This window comes from Bactrocera dorsalis, chromosome 4 (genome assembly GCF_023373825.1).
Source record: "Bactrocera dorsalis isolate Fly_Bdor chromosome 4, ASM2337382v1, whole genome shotgun sequence".
NCBI classification, from domain to species: domain Eukaryota; kingdom Metazoa; phylum Arthropoda; class Insecta; order Diptera; family Tephritidae; genus Bactrocera; species Bactrocera dorsalis.
The window spans coordinates 18,562,394-18,585,015 of NC_064306.1; the positions used below are offsets into that span (position 1 = coordinate 18,562,394).

The 22,622-nt window shown below is 38.4% G+C and overlaps 2 protein-coding genes across 11 annotated transcripts in view; one reads left to right on the forward strand and one right to left on the reverse strand.

The window, feature by feature from the left end:
* Positions 1 to 22,107, reverse strand: part of LOC105222180 (putative nuclease HARBI1) — an 83,821-nt gene extending 61,714 nt beyond the window's left edge. Inside the window, exons 1-4 of one of the 10 annotated variants that reach the window (XR_007422514.1) lie at positions 20,853 to 22,107; positions 10,878 to 11,110; positions 10,424 to 10,813; positions 5,392 to 10,367 (exon numbers count right to left, since the gene is read on the reverse strand). Coding sequence is in view for 3 of the 10 variants with exons in the window: in XM_049454701.1 (XP_049310658.1) it covers positions 9,843 to 10,367; positions 10,424 to 10,813; positions 10,878 to 10,931 (969 nt within the window). In the remaining 7 variants the exon portion in view is untranslated. Of the gene's footprint in view, positions 1 to 5,391; positions 10,368 to 10,423; positions 10,814 to 10,877 lie in introns of those variants that run through there. The other 9 variants (XR_007422513.1, XR_007422512.1, XR_007422515.1 and 6 more) reach the window with 9 other exon arrangements.
* The window catches only part of LOC125778137 (uncharacterized), a 598,414-nt gene that overhangs the window by 4,756 nt on the left and 571,036 nt on the right, over positions 1 to 22,622 (forward strand). The gene's annotated exons all lie outside the window — the stretch shown is intronic.

The window sequence follows — 22,622 nt, forward strand, 5'->3', positions numbered from 1 at the left end:
GTCGCCTTGCCTGAAACTTCGTTTGGTATCGAACGGATCGGTAAGGCCCTTCCCCTGTGAAAGCAGCTGTGAAATCGGCGAAGAAATAGTGTGTCGATCCTCTTTTCACGGGTCTTTTTCAAGATTTGGCGCATGGTGACCTACACTGATAATGCCCTAGGCATAGTATGCCACCATATGTGTGTCACTGGTGTTATGAACTTTGTTCGAAAGCAGATGATGTTCCGTACTACAAAAGAGTGCTAGAAACCACTGAAATTATGTGGTGTTGTAAGATGTACTACAATGGAATGCACTGAACACACCCAAAGCTTTAAGCTCTTTTCTCGTAATCATATGTTTTCTGTCATTTTGACAAACAAAGGTGAATCAAAAGAAAAGTTAAAAATTTAAAAAAATATATTGGAAGCGCTGCAATAAAAAAATATTTGAAGTGTGGGCAGAGTGTAATCCACAGATGCGTGGAACACATAAAAATAGCCACATTTATGCTAAAATATACACCAGAGATAAAGAGATCCCGAACTCTCCTGTTACTGGAAATGTGAGAGCCGCTCACGTACCGAACTTTGACAGTTGACTGGATTGGGTAGGTTTTGACGTTTCACAATTGGAAGAAAAGAGACGAGCGGATTGAAATCCCGCGAAAATAATATTAGAATGGAGAAATTCGTAACGGCCATCGTTTCTTCGAAGAGAAAAGAACTTGTAAAAAGTGAAGAAGTTTGAAGTGAAGAGAAGAAAATTGTGATTTTTTCTAATACTAATATGTCACTGAAATACAAGGATAAATCAGCAAATATAAGTACCCTTAAAGTAATTTCCGTACATAATTATATATGTATAAAACACATATTAATTTGCAGCAAAAATGCCGATAACCCCAATATGGAAAAAGTGCATTGTGGGCTGCAGCGAGGGAAATACTGTACATAGATTTAGGGACGGATCTCGAACGGTAAGTAATATTAATATACTATAAGTAGTGCAAAAAGTGACTAAATAATAAAAATCCGATATTACAATTTTTTTTTAAATAGAAAAAGTGTAATAGAATTCTCGATACATTTCGATATTTTGTAATTAAATTTCTTAAATATATAAATGTCACGTTAGCACGGGTTCATTTAAATATTTGCAATGTGAAATTGATAGCAATATTTAAATAATATTTAATTATATAATTTAAATAATTAAACTCAACTAAGCCGGGTAAAAAATGTAAGAAAAGGTTTCGATGAATTTCGATATTTTGAAATTTTTAAATATTTAAATGTAACAAATATACCGGTTCATTTGAATAGATAAGTTTATATAATATGTTTGATATTTTTGCACTATATGTAATATATATAGTTATTTTGTTTTTATATTCTTCCTTTTTCTTTTAAATAGGCGTAAATGTTGCCTCAACCGTTGAATGATGAAACACCTAAACATATTTTTGCTTGTGGGCGGCATTTTTCGGAAAAAATGCGACTTGAAAAGCAATTGGGTTCGAGGGCCGTTCCCGATATGAATTTAAAAGTTGAGCCTACATTTGACGTCCCAAATTCTGATTTAAAAAATACAATTTTATTGGGTTTCGAAGATTTTGCTCAGAAGAAGCTGTCTCAAATACACACAATGCATTGAAACAGCTTTTTCCAATTATTGAAAGTGAGAATGAAGATGGAATTTTAGAGCCTCTTCCATTTTTTGAGGAGGGTGTAACTCTTAATTTTTGATAATGCCGCGTAAACAGGTAGGGGTCTGACAGCAAGTACAGAAAGGAAGAAGAAATTGAGGGAAGAGAATAGGGTTTTGAAAATAAAGTTAGATGAAAAAAAGCAGGATAATAGAAGTTTAAAGGCACAGTTAGTTGAAATAGCCGCAGAGTTAGAAAAATGTAGGGAACAGTTAAGGAATAGCTCATTTAGGGAACAGTCAGACCCTCTTTCTTTAGTTTGTAGTAAAGTTGCACTAGAAGTAGTTTTACAAATAGTAATCGGCGTACCCATGGCCGACGATATGGCAATTTTTTTAAACGATAACTTTGGGTGTATTTTTTGTCGCCAGTTGCTTATCGTCACTTAAAGCACCAATTAGGTTTTCCATCCGAAAGTACTTTGGAAAATTTTGTTACAGACTGGCCCCGTTTCCCAGGTTGTACCCAAAACAGCATAAAATCGTTAGAGATTAGGAGTAGGGAATTCACTTTCGATGAAATGTCACTGAAATGTCATTTAATAGGAAATTCGATAGGGTGATAGGTACTGAGAATTATGGCGATGGAAATCGCACTTCTAGATTAGCAACAACTGCAATGACCATAACGGTGCGAGGTATAGGTGGAGAGCCTTGGTCCCACCTATTGGCTTATTTTTTCGTAAAAGGTTCCTGCAAGTTTAGGAAGTGTATTTTTTTACGACAGCCCTCATTTGATAACAAGTAGTAGTAACTATTTACAAATTTAAAAACATACGGATTTCTTTAAAAATTGTCGGGTAAGTTGGTCAGATATTGTTCATTTTTATGAAACCGACTCTAAGTCGAGTTATCGGTGTGCGCATAAATTAACCGATGCTCATATTTATCCAAATACCTTCCAAAAAATGAAGGTTAAATTCGCGTCTCAAGCATTGAGTATACGGTCGCTTCTGGTATGTTGTCCCTATATAGCTCGGGAGCCTTAAGCTCGAAAAGTAGGAGCTTTATTAATACCGCGGAATTCGTTTCGTTTTTTTAATAAATTATTTGATATTTTAAATAGCAGTTTCATTGAGACTGTTGTACTCACTAAAAAGTGTTTGTAGGTTCCCCTGAACAGTTAGAGTTTTTAAATGAGACAGAAAAATTTTTAAAAACTATTCGGGCCGTAGACGATATAGAAAGAAACACAACCAATTTTAAATGAGACAGAAAAATTTTTAAAAACTATTCGGGCCGTAGACGATATAGAAAGAAACACAACCAATAATTTTAGTTTATAATATTAACGGTTTAAGCGATTGGGACGATTTGTGTCACACTCAGGTTTTCCGTAGCTGAAGACGATACGACTATGTCAGGTCAGTTTAGAACATTTTTTGGGCAGATTCGAAGCAGAGGAGGTACTAGAGTAACGCCCTATATGTTCTCTAGTTTGTTTAGGAAATCGTGGGGCTTACGTTACTTAAACGTCGTAACAAAAGGCAACTGTGAGCTGCCTTTAGAACCTGATGCTACAGTAATTTCGGAACATAGTGATAATGTTCTACTTAATGTGTGTAATGATTCACTATTGAATGACCTTTCTTGGCAGGATTTTCAGGTTCACCACGGCCTGAACACTCCCTCGTTCGATCACTACTTTTGCGGCTATTTTTATTTAAAAATTTTCAAACTGCACACATGTTCCCTGCCTTTACCATACATATTTAAGAGATGAAATTCCTTTGGACGAATTCATCTTCATGCATCTAAATCAAATAGACAAATGCAACTTAGTGAAGCCGCCTGAGGATTTTATTGCATTTGTAAAAATTTAGGAAACATGATTTTTAGAAGAATTCGACAATAATTGTCATAAAATAGGAATAGTAGATATTCTTTTTAATAAAATGAAAGATGTTAGGCCCTTTTTGTGTTATGATAATTGTGACCCAAAAATAGTTATAGCCCTTTTTATTAGAATAAGAACATATTTTTTAACTAAATTTTAAAATGAAGACCTTTCGGTCCCTAATTTTAAGAATTTTGTGTGTTTCACACGTATAGGTTTAAATTTTTTTATTTTTTAGTGGTTACAATAAGCGAACTTAAATTTAAGATAGAAAATAAAAAAGCCAAAATTTTTTAAACAGGTAGGTTAAAGAGGCTCTAAAAGCATTTTTTTTAAGCAAAATTTGAATTTGGGATTTAAATGTAGGCATTGGTAAATATGTATATAAATATTTTTATAATGTGATATTTTTATATTTTTTTACATGAATTATTATTGTTTTTTTCCCTTTATTTATTAATGGGTGATATAGGCCTCAAGAGGAACCGAGCACCTAAAACTAACTTCGGTAACGCGCCGTTTTGCATACCTCCTGGTTGGTGTGGAAAACGCAATTGGGCATTTTAATTTAAATGCCCAAAAATTCTTACTTCATTCGATCTGGCCACAATGGAAAATGTTACAAAAAACGATTATTTTGGGGCGCTCTCACACTGGAATAAGTTAGGCATCCCATTGTCCCTGACAGAGATAAAGAGATCCCCAACTCTCCTGTTACTGGAAATGTGAGAACCGCTCACCTACCGAACTTTGACAGTTGACTGTATTGGGTAGGTTTTGATGTTTTGCAATTGGAATGACTGGAACGGCCAGATTGAAGTTATACCAAAAATTTATGTGAACGAAGGAATTTGTTGCCTCTGTTCAAGATCGCTAACAAAAATTTAAAACAATGAAAATCAAATAAAATGTGAAATATAAATATTTTACATGAAACGTTTTGTAGTTTGATGCATAATAGAATTAATTTTCTTTTCTTCTTTTTAAAATATGGTTAATTTTCAATTACAAATCATTAAAAACATATATTAATTGAGAACAAACAGGCTTAATAGCCCTGACAGACGAGCAAAATTAATGCGCCTTAAGCAACGCTAATGCGAATTCAAATTTTATGTTAACAGACGGCAGGCTTGTGCATTTAGACAGCTGATAGTGAATTTTGTTTCTTTATTAAAAAAAAAAGTGAAATAAAAATTAATATGATAAATTATTAAAAGAAATTTTGGTAATTTTGGAAAATCAATATAAATTTAACGAAAAAAATCGTTTCTTATTATCTACGTTAAAAGATAATGAAGTGAAATTAATAGCAAGAATTGATTGTAATGCGGGAAAAGTGTGCAAAAAAGTAAAGAATATTGGAAAAATGGATAGCAAAAGTGCGACATCTATCAATAAATAGCAAAAATCGGCCATTTTTGAACAGTGTTGCCTACTCAAATTAAGTAAATTCAACGAAATGCACGGAATTCTTGTGCATTACAAACTTGCATTAACATGGGTCAAATGCGCAAGTAAATGTAAATTAAGCCCGCTAATGCATATTAGCGCTGTCGTCTGTCAGGGCTATAATTCACCTTATCAAGTATTGAAAGATCAAAAATTAGTTGTTTTAATATACCATAAAATCATATAAAAGGATTTAAGTAGGTCCGCTATATATTAAAAGTATTATATTATAATTTGCAATCGTAATAAATATTGGGTGTTTTAATTTAAATGCCCAAAAATTCTTATTTTGTTCGATCTGGCCATAACAGAAAATGTTATAAAAAAAAGTGCGTGGAGTCCCTACGCGCGGAAGAAGTTATACTTCTTAGCGGTGTTCAGAAATGCATAACATTTTCTATGAAAGAAAACTTAAATTCACATTTTATAATTTTATTATGCACTTTTTATAAAGCAAAGTCTAAATGATGGAATTTTAATTCGGAAAGAAGTTCTGTCTCTTCCTTGCGGAAGGGAATATGCATCGTAACCATATATCTTTTGTAATCCATCAACACGCGTTGAAAGTTCAGCAGTTATCGGTGAATTGACGATCGTTGATTCATCACTAGTTATAGATGCTCCCGCAGAGATTGATGAAACAGCAGACGTTGAATCTTTTTACGCGCTCTCTGATATTCCTCAGCTGTTTTCCTCTTCCTCGGTTGGCTGCCAGCTATCATTTCCAATCTCTCCTTTTCCCGCTCTGCTTTCTTTCGTGCTCGGTATTCACGATAATATTGTGCTGTTTTCCCTCCTTTTAAACCACGGGCTACAATCTCAACAGAATTTATTTTTAATTTTTTGCTTACTAATAGAAATTAAATTTATCACAGCAATATTATGTATATGTATATACATATTATGTATATGTATATTGCTGTGATAAATTTATTTTCTATTAGTAAGAAAAAAAAATATTTATTAGTATAGTATACGATGTTAAAAAGCAAAAATTTAAAAATTAATTCTGTTGAGATTCGAACCAGTGTTCACATCGTGACAGTCTAGGCGCTTACCATTAACACCACCATTGACACTTAGGTTGCGTTGACTTAAGTATGATTTGGTTATGCATGCAAGAAACATACGATGGTTCTAATAATTTTGTTTAAGTATAGAATATACATATACATTTGTAGAACATTTGCTTTCGCACTAAATTTATCACAGCAATATACATATACATAATATTGCTGTGATAAATTTAATTTCTATTAGTAAGAAAAATATTTATTAGTATAGTATACGATGTTAAAAAGTAAAAAATTAAAAAAAAAAAATTAAAAGTAAATCCTGTTGAGATTCGAACCAGTGTTCACATCGTGACAGTTTAGGCGCTTACCACCAACACCACCATTGACACTTAGGTTGCGTTGACTTAAGTATGATTTGGTTATGCATGCAAGAAACATACGATGGTTCTAATAATTTTGTTTAAGTATAGAATATACATATACATTTGTAGAACATTTGCTTTCGCACTAAATTTATCACAGCAATATATATATACATAATATGTATATACATATACATAACATTGCTGTGATAAATTTAATTTCTATTAGTAAGAAAAATATTTATTAGTATAGTATACGATGTTAAAAAGCAAAAAATTAAAAAAAAAAATTAAAAGTAAATCCTGTTGAGATTCGAACCAGTGTTCACATCGTCACAGTCTAGGCGCTTACCACCAACACCACCATTGACAGTTAGGTTGCGTTGACTTAAGTATGATTGGGTTATGCATGCAAGAAACATACGATGGTTCTAATAATTTTGTTTAAGTATAGAATATACACATACATTTGTAGAACATTTGCTTTCGCACTAAATTTATCACAGCAATATACATATGCATAATATGTATATACATATACATAATATTGCTGTGATAAATTTAATTTCTATTAGTAAGAAAAATATTTATTAGTATAGTATACGATGTTAAAAAGCAAAAAATTAAAAAAAAAAAAATTAAAAGTAAATCCTGTTGAGATTCGAACCGGTGTTCACATCGTCACAGTCTAGGCGCTTACCACCAACACCACCATTGACACTTAGATTGCATTGACTTAAGTATGATTTGGTTATGCAGACAAGGTTGCGTTACATTCATATGGATGGAGCGAGGTTGCGCAACTTTGCGTTACTTTTATATGGAAGGTTGCGCAACCAGAATCTATCGCAACCTTTTCCGGCGTCGTATAAGAAGTATAACTTCAAAAAAATGATTATTTTGAGGCGCTCTCAGACTGGAATAAGTTGGGCATCCCATTATCCCTGATCCCTGATATGCACACAGCTGGCAAATGAGCACGGATTTCGCTGGCACCGGACGATCTGCGAAATCGTATAGACAACATGGCAAAAAAGTACTCATTGAATTAATATTATGATATCAGATCAGTAAGGAAGATTATTGGCCCAATATATTATATGTATGTATGATTTTATTCCACAGGTTCGGTTCATTAGTCGGTTCAGTTGATACGTTCATGAAATCGATCCTCTACGTCATCTGCAAAGAAGAGAAAACGAGTATCAATGAACATCCCGAAATTGCTAAAAAAGAGCAAACGTTGATGGAACTTTGCTTAAATAAATGTATTATAAATGAAGAAGAGGCCCTAAGTTTGATGGAACAAACAAACTCTTTTCTTTTGGCTATGTTAAACAAAAATATCTAACTAAAGTATCTTAATGTATATGTATATTCTATGACAAAACTATGTGAATACATACTGTAGAAAAATTAAGCCGTAATTGCTTGTCTTATGGCGATTCCACTATTCACATCTATCCGTGTGGCTTCTATGAGGCTGTCTTGAATGTTTTCTTGTTCAATCCATTGCTGATTAACAGTGTCGTTTGGAATATTTGGAGTACTTTACCTTGACCAAAGCGCCTGAAACGGGCCTTCAAAGGTTTCATAAGACATTTTTGCAGTTTGCATGCTGAATTCCCAATCAGGAGTATTGGCACCTAAACACCTTCAATTACAGCAGCATGATTTTTGAAAACATCACTATCGCAGTGACATTATTTAATCCCGAATGCTCAAATATTGTGGAGTCATTACTATGTCCTGGTATCCCAACATTAATGTATGTGAATCTGCATCTATAGTCAACGGATGCAAATAAAATCGTTGAGTACCACCCTTTGAAGCTAAAATAATTGCAGGCTTCGTTTTTTGGAGGCTTGATTTATATATGGCAACCAATAGCGCCATAACAGATACTATTTCATTAGCTTTTGCGTCATTCGGAGGATAACTATAAAAAATTTCGTTTTTAAATTATTTAACTATTTCGTTGCAAATGTCTACTACTACCGTTGTGCGTCCGACTGCAAACAGACTTCCGACTGTTCTGTACTCAGCGGAAGAAGCTAGTGTATACAAATCAATAGCGTTTCGTTTTTTTAAAGGTATGGTATTTTGCAGTAGGTACATATTTTGTCTCTGGGCATTTTTTAGTCAATCCACTAAATAGGACAATGGCTCCCGGTTCACACGAAACGTATTTTTCAAATTTTCATTCGATAAACGCTTAACAACATTTTCGTAAAATTTATAAGTTTCCACCTAAGAATTCAGAAACACAGAAAACAAACTATTGAGAACTTACCAAAGACCAGAATGTACGGTGTCTGAAATTCCTTTCTCCAGGGCAATACGTCTGTAATATTTATCTTCAAGTAATATAAAATTTTAAAATTGTTTGCAGTTATTATATTTTTTAAATTTATAACTCGCATCAGCTGATAAAATTCATTGTCGTAATATACTATATGTGTGTCACTGTGCTGGTATATGGATTCTGGAGCTTTTATTATTGTTTAACTCCACAAAGATTTATCATTCCTTACCTCTGGTTCCGCGTATTCATTATTGCATGGCAATGCTTTTTTATGCGCAACATATGCCAAACTTGTGCATTGTTTTCAGTTGTGATGTTATAGTGGCTTTTCTTGGCGGCAAAAAGTAAACATAAAACAAAATATAAATTTGTGGTGAAAATGGCGGATTTATGGTAAGTAAAAGTGGTTTACTTTATAGATTGTAGTTTTACTTATGATTTTTTAATATTTTCTGTACATGCATAGTGAAAAAAAGTGGAACCATGAGAGGAAGGAATTACTTATAGAAATAAGATTGAAGTATGAGCCAGATTTCGTTGCAAAAAAAAAATAGGAACACACTTTGGGAGCAAATAATGCGGGATGTGAAGGAAATAGATAACACATTCCCATTCTCCAAGGACGAAAGTACCAGATGTTTTTTAATATAATGTGCACCTACAAACGAATAAAAAAACGCAACAAGACATCTGGAGAAGGCGCGGCTAATTGGGAATTTTTCCAAACATTGGATGAAGTTTTTGGCAGCCGCAGTAGTGTCCTTGTGCCTGATGCCATGCTGGAATCTTCCCTTGAGTCCTTAATGCAAGATTTAAGTAATGATCCACCCGAAAGCCCTACGGTGCTGGACTTAGATGCAACATTACCTTGTACTAGCATCCAAGAAATAAACTAACAAGAAAAAGCAATGTGTTAGAGTTTTTAAACAAGGAATCGGAAGAAGATACCAAAAGAAAGAAAGAAAGAAATTCGTACACTGTTCCAGAAAATACTCGACAAATCTTAGAATGTGCTTGAATGAATTTTTCATATTAAATTTTAAGTGCAAAATGTATTGTTTTTTGTTTATTTTTTTCCTATTAGTGCAAAATGAACTGACTGTTATTTTATTTTTATTTTTTCTTTATTGGGTTTAGTAAAGTTTAAAATACAACTATAACTTTAAAGTCCAAACTGTTTTCAATTAGGCAGACAATAGCGTGGCCTGTGCATCCCTTTTTGTTTTTGTCTCCCTTTGTCCCGATGTAGTCGTATCTTCGACTATTTGGGGCTCAGTATGTGTTTTTTCTTCATCTATTTCATCAACTAAGTAGCCTTCATTTTCAATTATTATGTTATGAACAATCATGCATGCCATTGTAATTAATTTTGGCATATATGGACGTTGAGCTTCGATGTATTTGAGAATTCTATTTTTTTTTTTTAAAACACCAAATGCCTGTTCCACTACAACGCGAGTTGAAGACAGAATCGCATTGTATTTTGACTGCATTGGTGTTAAGAACCCGTTATCACGATAGGGCACCATAAGGAACAATTCTAATGGATACCCTCCATCGCCCAACAAATGGTAATTAGAATAGATTTTAATCTCCTTGCTAATTATAGCTTTCCTGACAGAACTACTTTGCCAAACTGATGCATCGTGGCATGCACCTGGACAGCTGATAAATGCATCCATAAACCTCATTCGACTATCTACAATAGCCTGAAAAAATATTTGCAGTTAATAATTATAATGATGCAAAAAAGTTAATTTTTTACCTGTGTAATGATTGAATACGTTCCCTTTCGGTTGCGATAGCTGATTTCATCTCTGATTGGCCGCGAAATTGGAATATGAGTTCCGTCGATGCATCCAATTACAAAAGGAAAAGGATTATACCGCAGGTTTGTAAATTCTTCTTGTTTTTGTTCCGCTGCAGTTTTGGGAAATTTGTTTACATCTCCCTTCAAGCGGCAAATCATTTTAATTATTTTCAGAAACACCTTATAAGCGAGGCCAGCTGCCACATCAAACCGATCGCTGACATCTCTGAAAGAGCAATTATTGCTTAGCTTCCAAATTGTTATTTGTAAAGCTTTTTTCAACGTTATTGCTAAACGTCCAGTTTCACTTGAATTCCACCAGGGCTTAATCGCAATCTGCAACTTCTTTACATTTGGGGTATTAGGTTTATCAACTTACTCAATACTCTATGTATTTTATAATAAATACCTGAAATGTACTTTTCTTCATTCGAAAATGAGAATAAAATACATCGTCTTCCATGCTTTCGATAACCGTACAAAAATTGTTGGTTTTTGGAATTCTTCTCCGTGAATTTTCGCTAGCTAATAATGCAAAACGACGGCGTTTTCTTTTATTTAATATATTTCTGATAACACTGCTGCTTGATTCTCTATTATCAGCCAATTCTGAGACTGTTTTCAAAAAATACAGCAATATTCCTGCACATTCATTTAAAAAAAACTTTGTTATCGAATATGTGACTTTTTTGACAACCAGTATTATTAGATGTGCATGAATGTAAATGCATTATATATATGTATGTATATTAATATATAAATAGATATTTATATTTAATAGAATTTCGGCATTGCTGATAAGTAAGCATGTTCAATGATATTTGAACAATTGTAGTACACATTGTAGTACGGAACCCATATATGTGACTTTGGCATAAAGTCTAATCAGTTTGTTGACGGTGGGCTTTAATCTTCCACACAACACCAAGTGGCAGTAGCTTCACAATGAGCCAAATCTTAGAAAACACCTGTGTAAGGAAAACCGGCGCCGATTTCAAAGCCGCCTTCGATAGCAGGAAAAGAAACCGTCTCTATGCCGCTATGTCTAAACTTGGTATGATTTTTTTAATTTATTGCTGGAGTAAATAACACGAGCTGCAGAGCTAAACAGAGGGGTCAAACCACGTCAAGTGGTCCATGAAAATTTCGAAAAATTCATTAGGAAGGGGACCAGACACATACCCCGTGATATAAATATTTCGTCAAAATAATTAATTTTTTTTTAAGTTATTGAAGGTTGAAATTTAGAGCACGATAAAATTGTAAAATTATTTTCTCATAAACTACTAGAGATAAATCTATGAAATTTTGTGAAGTCAAAGAAAAATGTCCGTGCTATATTATAAATATTTTTTCACGATCCATTTATTTACATAATTGAAATGAAAACTTCTTATGGCGCGTTGGGCACTTTTGTGGGTGAGCATTTTCAAGCCGTTCTCGCGACAGATGAGATTTCACACAGATATACTCCGCGTGTATTCTTATAATATATGTATACTATACGCGCTCTTTGCATGGGCATTCGTTCGTGCTCTCGCGACAGACGAGATTACATACCTATATGTATACTCAGAGTGTATAGGTACGCGAGAGCGCTGCATGCAATACGCAGTCTTTGCATGGGCATTCGTTCGTGCCCTCGCGACAGACGAGAAAATGATGAAATTACAAGAATTTGGTTAAAGTTTCTAAAATCCGCTGGTCAAAAGCGCAAAACTAAGGCAAGAAATGACATTGAACGCTTGGGAATCGACAGAGATGATCTTCCAATTTCTGCTCAAACATCATCAATACCACTGAAGAACAACAAAACTATAGTGGCGAAAAGAAAACATTTTCCACTAGTTTCGGCTTTTGCTATGACGATTCACAAGTCTCAGGGAGGTACTTTTGATGCTATTGTTTATGAATACAGTCGTGCTCACTCTGGAGAATTGGTTTACGTAGCCTTATCAAGAGTAACTAATGATGGTTTGTTCTTATTAACTAAAGAAGATACAGGAGCGAGCTGGAAATTTCATCATGGCAGAGTAGGAAACGCACCGACTGATGATTCAAACACAAGCAAAGACCAAAAGAGATCTACAACTCATCGTGATGATTTATCCATCGAACTGAAACGATTACATGACAATAACTTACAAACTGTTACTAAAACATTTATTGATTTCATTTCTACAAAAAAAGAGTTATCTTTTTTTATTCAATTGTCAAAGCTTACGACGACATGTACATGACCTATCAGTTGATGCTCTTGTTGAGAAAATGAGTGTGTTAATATTATCAGAAACTCATGTGAGTAACGAAGAAACTATTGACATTCCAAATTTCAACTTTATAGCAAGTTTCAAAAGAGACAATCGTCCAGCAGGTGGGGTGGCTATTTATCATCGGTCCGATGATACTATGGCCACTTTTTCTACAGATCATATGGAAGTGCATGCGAGATATACCAGTATGTTAAGCACTAATGTTTCGAATATTGGTGATATATATATTTCCCAATGCCATTCTAATGGACAAACAATAATAATGGCTGCCGTTTATATTTCACCAAAACAATCTTTACAAGCAATACGAGAGTTGTTGTATTCAAATTTATTCTAAAGCTGCTTCCGCACTATTTATGATGAAAATTAATAGAAGATTTGATCATTATCCTATGATTTTGAGTGGAGATTTCAACATGAGCTTTGCAGATGTCAAAAATCAATCATTAATTGAATTTTTATATGAAGAATTTGATTTAACGATGTCCAATGATCGCAATCTTAGCACAACAAAATACAAAACTACTATTGATGCAGTATTCACAAGATATATAAACAGATTTAAATCAAAATTGTTCATTTCATACTTTAGTTACCATAGACCTATTGTTTCAGTTTTAGAATTTGATGAAAATCCTGATAATAATGATGAAAATGTTGATAATGATGATGTAAGAGTTGTTGAAATTATGGATGAGAATTGATAAATTGTGTATTTACTATTTATTATAATATTTACTCATTTAAATAAAACCACTTCCTTCGAATATAGTTTCTATATTATTATACTTCATGTCCATTCAAAAAGTGCCCACATTGCTTTGATAAACTTGATTTTTATACTCTAGCACAGCGTTGTCCACGGCCTATGCGCACAATAGCGCACGGACAGTGCCAGACACCTCACACCAACAGCCCGGTGGGACTTTAAATTTCCAGTGGGAATAGACACCGTCGCTGAGCTTTAAGCGACCGGGGGGGTCGGCAGGTCGCGGATAGCCGGACGGCCTGTAGTAGCAGGTTAGTTGCGAAATAAGTTTAAACGAATAAGCAATCCCCGACGAGAAGCGGCGGGAGTGGAGGTTGCGGTATAAAAACCAGCAAGACCGTTGAAACTCCTGTGACAGTGGGCGAACCGACACCGCCCCTTTGAAGTATGTGTCCCCCGCAACATGCAAGGGCATGTTGTGTTAAAAAAAAAAAAAAAAAAAAATCCAGGCGCGACGGACCCATAATGGGCGGCTTCCTGGTCAGCGTCTGTTCACCATGTTAGGTGCGGCTGATTTTATAACTTGACCGGTACACAGCGCGGCGCACTGGGAGTCCCTGGATATCCTGACAGCGATGTCTCCGCTGGTGCGATGCAAAGGGTGATGTGAGCTTGCTCTGCCGAGGTGTTAGCCGCGTGGTGTATCAGTAAACAGCCACTTCGGTCCCTGGTCAGGGAGTGTGCATTGGGCGCAGGAGTAGTAGCCTGCGTTGCCCCGGGCGAGCGCCGGTCCGTCCGTGTTTTCCGGGACTGGTAAAGCGAAGGACAGGCCTCAGGGAACTGGGGTAGGAGCATGGTCTCCGAGGGTACACCCGTTCCTGTCTATTTCGGCCCGCCCCCCTACACACGATGCGCTGTAAGAACTTAACATATGGAGAATTATCTGAGAAAAGAAAACAAATGTAATAGTAGCAGTGTACATGACTGCTTATCGAGCAACGGCACACAAAGCCCTGGCAGTAGGATCGCAGAATCGCAACCGTCCAGAAGAACGCCGACCTTGAGTGATCCTTGCGTCGAGGCTGACCCCTTTAGACGCGCGCCAAGACTGATGCGATCACCGAAACAGGGGCTCACCGTGGAAAGGCCTGAAAGAGCGAGATCGTCACCACCAGCGCTGGAAGACAGCACGCCGCGAGAGGAATTCACGCAACCAAAAGGAGATATCATGTCTGAGCTGGGAGATATGATCAATAGGCTAACTGTGGCAATAAAACCGCCTCAACGAACGATCAACAACCAGATACGTGATCTGTTAACCTCTGTGACGAAGCTCCACGAACGCGCCCAAAGCGAGTATAACAATACAATCAAAGCAGCCAAACGAAATGTCCTTTTAAGACACGTAGGAGTGGATTCAACACCAAAAAGGCCACGCGAGGATGAGCAGCCAGCGCGCAAGACTCCACCAAAGAAAAAAGCAATTCAAGAAGAAATGCAAAAGAGGCCTACTGCTAACAAAAGGAATGAAGGCGACATTCCTACAAAAGGAAAGAAAGAGGAAAAAGAAAAGATTGGATTCAGGTGAAGCGAAAAACGCCAAACATGAAGAAGAAGGCCGCTTATGTCCCACGTCCGAGACCGGACGCAATCATAATTTCACGCTCTGGAAGCATGACGTACAGCGACATACTCAGGGCTGTCAAGAAGGAGGATACCCTCAAAGAACTTGGGGAGGACGTGTCGCGCATCAGAAAGACGGCAAAAGGCGAGATACTTCTGGAAATGAAGCAGGCGCAAATGACAAACACGAGTACATACGAAAGGGAAATATGTAAGGTGCTAGGCGACCAGGCACAGATAAGAGCCTTAACTCATGAAGTATCTGTAGAGATTCGCGACCTAGATGAGGTAACAACAAAAGAAGACATCGTGAATGCAATCCAAATACAAATTAATGAGCTAAGCTCCTTCAGGGAAAGCTCAATTAAAAGTATGAGACAGGCATACGCGGGTACGCAGACGGCGGTGATCAGCATTCCAGCATCGGACGCAAGAAAATTAATTGATGCACGCAAAATCAAAATAGGATGGGTTATATGCAGAATAAGGGAGAAACCGAACCTTAGGAAGTGCTTCAGATGCCTGGAATATGGGCATCTGGCGAGGGCATGTACCAGCGAGGATGACAGAAGCAAGTGTTGTGCAAAATGTGGTGAAACGGGGCACTTCGCAAAAGAATGCGTCAAAAAACCATTTTGTGCGTCATGCAAATCAAACGGAAAAAAGGATACGGATCACCGAATGGGAAGTTGGAAATGTCCCCTCTACCAAGCGGCATGTAAAAAGGCGAAATGAGGATTGTACAAATCAACCTAAATCATTGCGAAGCGGCCCAAGAGTTACTGAAACAGACAATCTACGAGAAGAAGATAGATGTGGCGATAGTCTGTGAGCAGTATAAAAACATAAGTGCTGGTACCTGGATTTCCGATAAAGAGAGCAAAGCCGCCATATGGGCCTGTGGGGAAAACGCATTCCAAGACAAGCCGCTTCTGGGGAAATCATATTATACGCGAGCGAAAATAGGCGGAATCTATTTTTACAGTTGTTACCTCCCTCCGAGTATACTACAAGGTGTTTATGAACAGATCCTCGATGAATTAGTTCAGGACGCCCTTACTACTGCACCAAATGTGATAGCAGGCGACTTTAACGCTTGGGCAATCGAATGGGGTAGTAGCAAGACAAACCAGCGGGGTAATGCTTTGCTTAAAACGTTCGCCTTACTAGATCCTGTACTGCTTAACACGGGAGGCAGAAATACCTTCGAGAAAAATGGCCGCGGATCGATTATAGACATTACGTTCGCCAGCAACTCACTGGCTCGATCTGCACATTGGAAAGTGTGTGACTTCTACATACATAGTGATCATCTTGCCATTATGCTTGAAATCGGCAAGAAGCCGCGAAACCAAGGCAGTCTAAAAAAGCCACGGAAAAAAGGATGGAAGGTGGAAACCCTAGATGAGAGCATCTTCGACCTCATGCTGGATGAAAAAATGGATAGCTCAACCGACTTAGACCGACAAGCTGAAATGCTGGTAAGCCACGTAAGTAAAGCCTGCGACGCGGCTATGTGTAGAAAAAGGCAAAACGCACCCAGAAGGTCCGCATACTGGTGGAACGAGGAGATTAGCGCACTAAGAAGCGAATGTCATAGAGCGAGACGCCTCTCCCAAAGAAGCTTAGGTACGCCAGAACAAACGAGGCTGCGAGTATATTTTAAAAGAAAACGAAATGAGTTTAAAAAGGCTATTAAAAGAAGTAAGACCTCAAGCTTTAAAGAACTATGCGAGAAGGTAGATGAAAATCCATGGGGAGATGCCTATAAAATAGTAATGGCAAAGGTCAAGGGTGGTAAAAACCAAGCACCAACCTGTGCTACACTGCTAGAGAAAGTGGTGAAAACGCTCTTCCCATCGCAAGAGCAGCATACGAGCAGAAGAATACCATCAACGGTCGAAACTTTGACAATCGACGAGGAGGAGATAGTACAAGTGGCAGAAAGATTCGGTAATACAAAGGCGCCAGGACTTGATGGCATCCCAAATAAGGCGCTTAAGATTGCGGTTAAACACAACAAGAAGGCCTTCGCGGAAATTTTTTCTAGGTGTCTAAACGAAGGCGTTTTCCCAAGAGTATGGAAGAAGCAGCGCCTGGTTCTCCTTCAGAAACCAAACAAACCGGCGGGCGAGCCGAGTGCGTATAGACCACTTTGTATGATCGACACGATGGCCAAAATATTGGAGAAGTTAATCTGTAAACGTCTGGAACGTCACCTAGAAGGAGAGCTGCCTGGCTTGTCTGAAAACCAATTTGGTTTCCGAAGACATCGATCCACTATGGACGCAGTCGGGAAATTGACGGACATCGCGGCCAAGGCCATAGAGGGAACCAGGTGGATGCATGGCGATAAAAAGTATTGTGCAGTTGTCACACTTGACGTCAAAAATGCTTTTAATTCTGCATCCTGGCCACATATAATTAGGGCTTTAGAGGCAAGGAAGACTCCGGGATATCTACTAAGGATAATCAGTAGCTATCTATCTGATAGACTGCTACTGTACGACACCGATGCCGGCCCAAAAAGGTACGTGGTGACAGGTGGAGTACCGCAGGGCTCCGTATTGGGTCCGTTACTCTGGAATGTGCTATACGACGGGGTGCTACGCCTACCGCTGCCAAAAGAGACTCAAATAATTGGCTATGCGGACGACATTGCTGTGACGATAGTTGCGAAAGAGCTCTCTCAAATACAAAACTCCTGTAATGCGACCACAGCTAAAATTAAGGACTGGCTCACGGAAACTAAGTTGCAGCTGGCTGGAGAAAAGACGGAAGCGGTGCTTATCACGAGCAGGAAAAAATTAGAAACGGTAACCTTAAATATCGATGGATGCAACGTTACAACGCAAAACTCTCTGAGATACCTTGGCGTTATGATTGACGCGAGATTGAATTTCAAAGCACATGTTGAAAAGGCCTGTAGCAAGGCAGCTACTGTTACAGCGGCCCTGTCAAGAATTATGGCTAACACTGGCGGCCCTAGTCAAAGTAGGAGAGCCCTACTAGCTAAAGTGAGTCAGTCAACACTGATGTATGCGGCCCCTATATGGGAAAAAGCACTGCGCCAAAAAACAAATGCCAATAAGGCAAAAGCAGTGACCAGGCTATGCGCCATCAGAGTGGCCTGTGCATTCAGAACGGTCTCACATGAAGCGGCCGGTATCATATCTGGTCTTATGCCTCCGGACCTAATGGCCTCAGAGCTATGTAGAGCATACCTAAAGTCTAAAGAAATGAATATGCGTTTAACAGCTGAAGAGCGAAAAAAGGAGAGACAGGTTAGCCTCGAAGAGTGGCAAAGACAATGGAACGCGGCAGAAAAAGGAAGATGGACGCACAGGCTCATTAAAAACGTATCAGCTTGGATTGAGAGACAGCATGGGGAGACAGACTTTTATCTCACGCAATTCTTGACAGGCCATGGCTGTTTCAGGGAATACCTGTACAGATTCGGCCACGACGATGACACAAAATGTTCGTTCTGCAGCAGTGCCAACGAAAACGCCGAGCATATCTTTTTCTTCTGCTCGAGATACGTAATGGAGAGAACTACCATCGAAGAAATAACAAATCAAAGGATGACGCCTGACAACATTATAAGCCACATGCTGCAATCGAAGGTGGTATGGGCAAAAATGAAAGAGTGGGCCGCAATAGCGATCCATGAACTCAGGATAAGAGAACGACAGCGAAGAAGCCTGAGAGCAGCTGAATAACTACGAAAGGAGTTTTTGAAGAGGCATTCTTGCCCAGCTTGGTCCTGAGGTGTATCTTTAGCGGGCAAAATGAATCGTACATGCTGCCCGTCTAAGGCAGTATCTTCTGGAAGATTCCCCCTCCGACACAAAAAAAAAAAAAAAAAAAAAAAAAAAAAAAAAACCTCACACCAACATGTCGCGACAAGTGTCTGTGAAAGCACGATTGTGCTACTGTATTCAACTTCGTAGGCAAGCAAAGAAGAATTTTGCGATCAGTTGACGCTAGAATAACAAACACTGCTCTAGCAACAAAGTTGCTAAGGAGAGTATTATAGTTTTGTTCACATAACGGTTGTTTGTAAGTCCTAAAACTAAAAGAATCAGATATAGGGTTATATATACCAAAGTGATCAGGGTGAGGGGTAGAGTTGAAATCCTGATGTCTGTCTGTCCGTCCGTCCGTCCGTCCGTCAGTGCAAGCTGTAACTTGAGTAAAAATTGAGATATCATGATGAAACTTGGTACACGTATTTGGCTTCATAAGAAGGTTAAATTCGAAGATGGGCGAAATCGGCCCACTGCCACGGCCACAAAATGGCGGAAACCGAAAACCTATAGTGTCATAACTAAGCCATAAATAAAGATATTAAAGTGAAAATTGGCACAAAGGATCGCATTAGGGAGGGACATATTTGGACGTAATTTTTTTGGAAAAGTGGGCGTGGCACCGCCCCCTACTAAGATTTTTGTACATATCTCGAAAACTACTATAGCTATGTCAACCAAACTCTATAGAGTCGTTTCCTTCAGGCATTTTCATATACAGTTCAAAAATGGAAGAAATCGGATAAAAACCATATAGCCCACCTCCCATACAAAGGTTATGTTGAAAATCACTAAAAGCGCGTTAACCGACTAACAAAAAACGTCAGAAACACTAAATTTTACGGAAGAAATGGCAGAAGGAAGCTGCACCCAGGCTTTCTTCAAAAATTGAAAATGGGCGTGGCGTCGCCCACTTATGGACCAAAAACCATAGCTCAGGAACTACTCGACCGATTTCAATGAATTTGGTATTTTCTTACCACCCTGATGACATGTACGAAATATGGGCGAAATCGGTTCACAACCACGCCTTCTTCCCATATAACGCTATTTTCAATTCCATCTGATGCCTTCTCTATATAATATATACATTAGGACCCATTGATGATAGCGGAATAAAACTTTACACAAATACGGTATTTGAGCTGAGGTATCCCTTGTGGAAAAATTGTCGTGATCGGATTATAACTTTTCAAGGTTCCTAATATCGAACACGAAATTATCGAAAATATCGGTAAATCTCTCAGAATTTAATTCTAATTAATTTTACAGCAAAATAAAAAAATATGTAAATGACGAATAATGAAATCTCGATTATCACTTTGTCATGCGAGAGTATAAAATGATCGGTGACACCCGAACTTAGCCCTTCCTTACTTCTTTATGTACAATTTCTCATGCCGCGAGCACTCCTAAAAATGCTCACCCAAAAAAGTGCCCAACGCGCTTCAAGTTTTCACTTCTGCCTGCACTCCCGGAGTGCAACCCCCCTCGGTTTTTTGTTAAACAATTGAAATTTTTTAAGTGTTCTTCACGGTAAAAAAAAATTTAAAAGTATGTGACACATCGTGGAAAATATTCACCTTTAATAATCTGGAAAAAAAAGTTTTGCTCATTCATACCATTCCCAAGAAATTGAATTTTTCGTCCTTCTACCTCTCTTAAAACGTATGGCACATCGATCGTAAGCTCCCGACATCTGTGCCGCAAGAAAAGCATTAGCGCATTGCGCAACGATGGTTGTGCCATACATTTCAAGACAGGTAATAAATAAAATATTATTATTTAAAGAAAAGGACCATAAAAAAATATTTATAATATAGCACGAACATTTTTCTTTGACTTCACAAAATTTCATCGATTTATCTCCAGTAGTTTACGAGAAAATAATTTTACAATTTTATCGTGCTCTAAATTATAACCTTTGAAGACTTTACTTCTTCTTCTTTACTGGCGTAGACACCGCTTACGCGATTATAGCCGAGTCAACAACAGCGCGCCAGTCGTTTCTTCTCTTCGCTACGTGGCGCCAATTGGATATTCCAAGCGAAGCCAGGTCCTTCTCCACTTGGTCCTTTCAACGGAGTGGAGGTCTTCCTCTGCTTCCCCCGGCGGGTACAGCGTCGAATACTTTCAGAGCTGGAGTATTTTCGTCCATTCGGACAACATGACCTAGCCAGCGTAGCCGCTGTCTTTTAATTCGCTGAACTATGTCAATGTCGCCGTATATCTCGTACAGCTCATCGTTCCATCGAATGCGATATTCGCCGTGGCCAACGCGCAAAGGACCATAAATCTTTCGCAGAACTTTTCTCTCGAAAACTCGCAACGTCGACTCATCTGTTGTTGACATCGTCCAGGCCTCTGCACCATATAGCAGGACGGGAATTATGAGTGACTTATAGAGTTTGGTTTTTGTCTGTCGAGAGAGGACTTTGCTTCTCAATTGCCTACTCAGTCCGAAGTAGCACCTCTTGGCAAGAGTTATCCTGCGTTGGATTTCAAAGCTGACATTGTTGGTGGTGTTTACGCTGGTTCCAAGATAGACGAAATTATCTACAACTTCAAAGTTATGACTGTCAACAGTGACGTGAGTGCCAAGTCGCGAGTGCGACGACTGTTTGTTTGATGACAGGAGATATTTCGTCTTGCCCTCGTTCACTGCCAGACCCATTTGCGTTGCTTCCTTGTTCAGTCTGGAGAAAGCAGAACTAACGGCTCGGGTGTTGAGACCGATGATATCAATATCATCGGCATACGCCAGCAGCTGTACACTCTTATAAAAGATTGTACCTGCTCGATTAAGTTCAGCAGCTCGAACTATTTTCTCCAGCAGCAGATTGAAGAAATCGCACGATAGGGAGTCGCCTTGTCTGAAACCTCGTTTGGTATCGAACGGCTCGGAGAGGTCCTTCCCGATCCTGACGGAGCTTTTGGTCCCGCTCAATGTCAGTTTACACAGCCGTATTAGTTTTGCGGGGATACCAAATTCAGACATTGCGGCATAAAGGCAGCTCCTTTTCGTACTGTCGAAAGCAGCTTTAAAATCGACGAAGAGGTGATGTGTGTCGATTCTCCTTTCACGGGTCTTTTCCAAGATTTGGCGCATGGTGAATATCTGGTCGGTTGTTGATTTACCAGGTCTGAAGCCACACTGATAAGGTCCAATCAGTTTGTTGACGGTGGGCTTTAATCTTTCACACAATACGCTCGATAGAACCTTATACGCGATATTAAGGAGGCTAATCCCACGGTAGTTGGCGCAGATTGTGGGGTCTCCTTTTTTATGGATTGGGCATAGCACACTTAAATTCCAATCGTTGGGCATGCTTTCGTCCGACCATATTTTACAAAGAAGCTGATGCATGCTCCTTATCAGTTCTTCGCCGCCGTGTTTGAATAGCTCGGCTGGCAATCCATCCGCCCCCGCCGCTTTGTTGTTCTTCAGGCGGGTAATTGCTATTCGAACTTCTTCTTGGTCGGGCAATGGAACGTCTTTTCCATCGTCATCGATTGGGGAATCGGGTTCGTCTTCTCCTGGCGTTGTGTGTTCACTGCCATTCAGCAGGCTGGAGAAGTGTTCCCTCCATAATTTAAGTATGCTCTGGGCATCGGTGACTAGATCACCTTGGGGGGTTCTACATGAGTATGCTCCGGTCTTGAAACCTTCTGTAAGCCGCCGCATCTTTTGGTAGAATTTTCGAGCATTACCCCTGTCGGCCAGCTTATCAAGCTCTTCG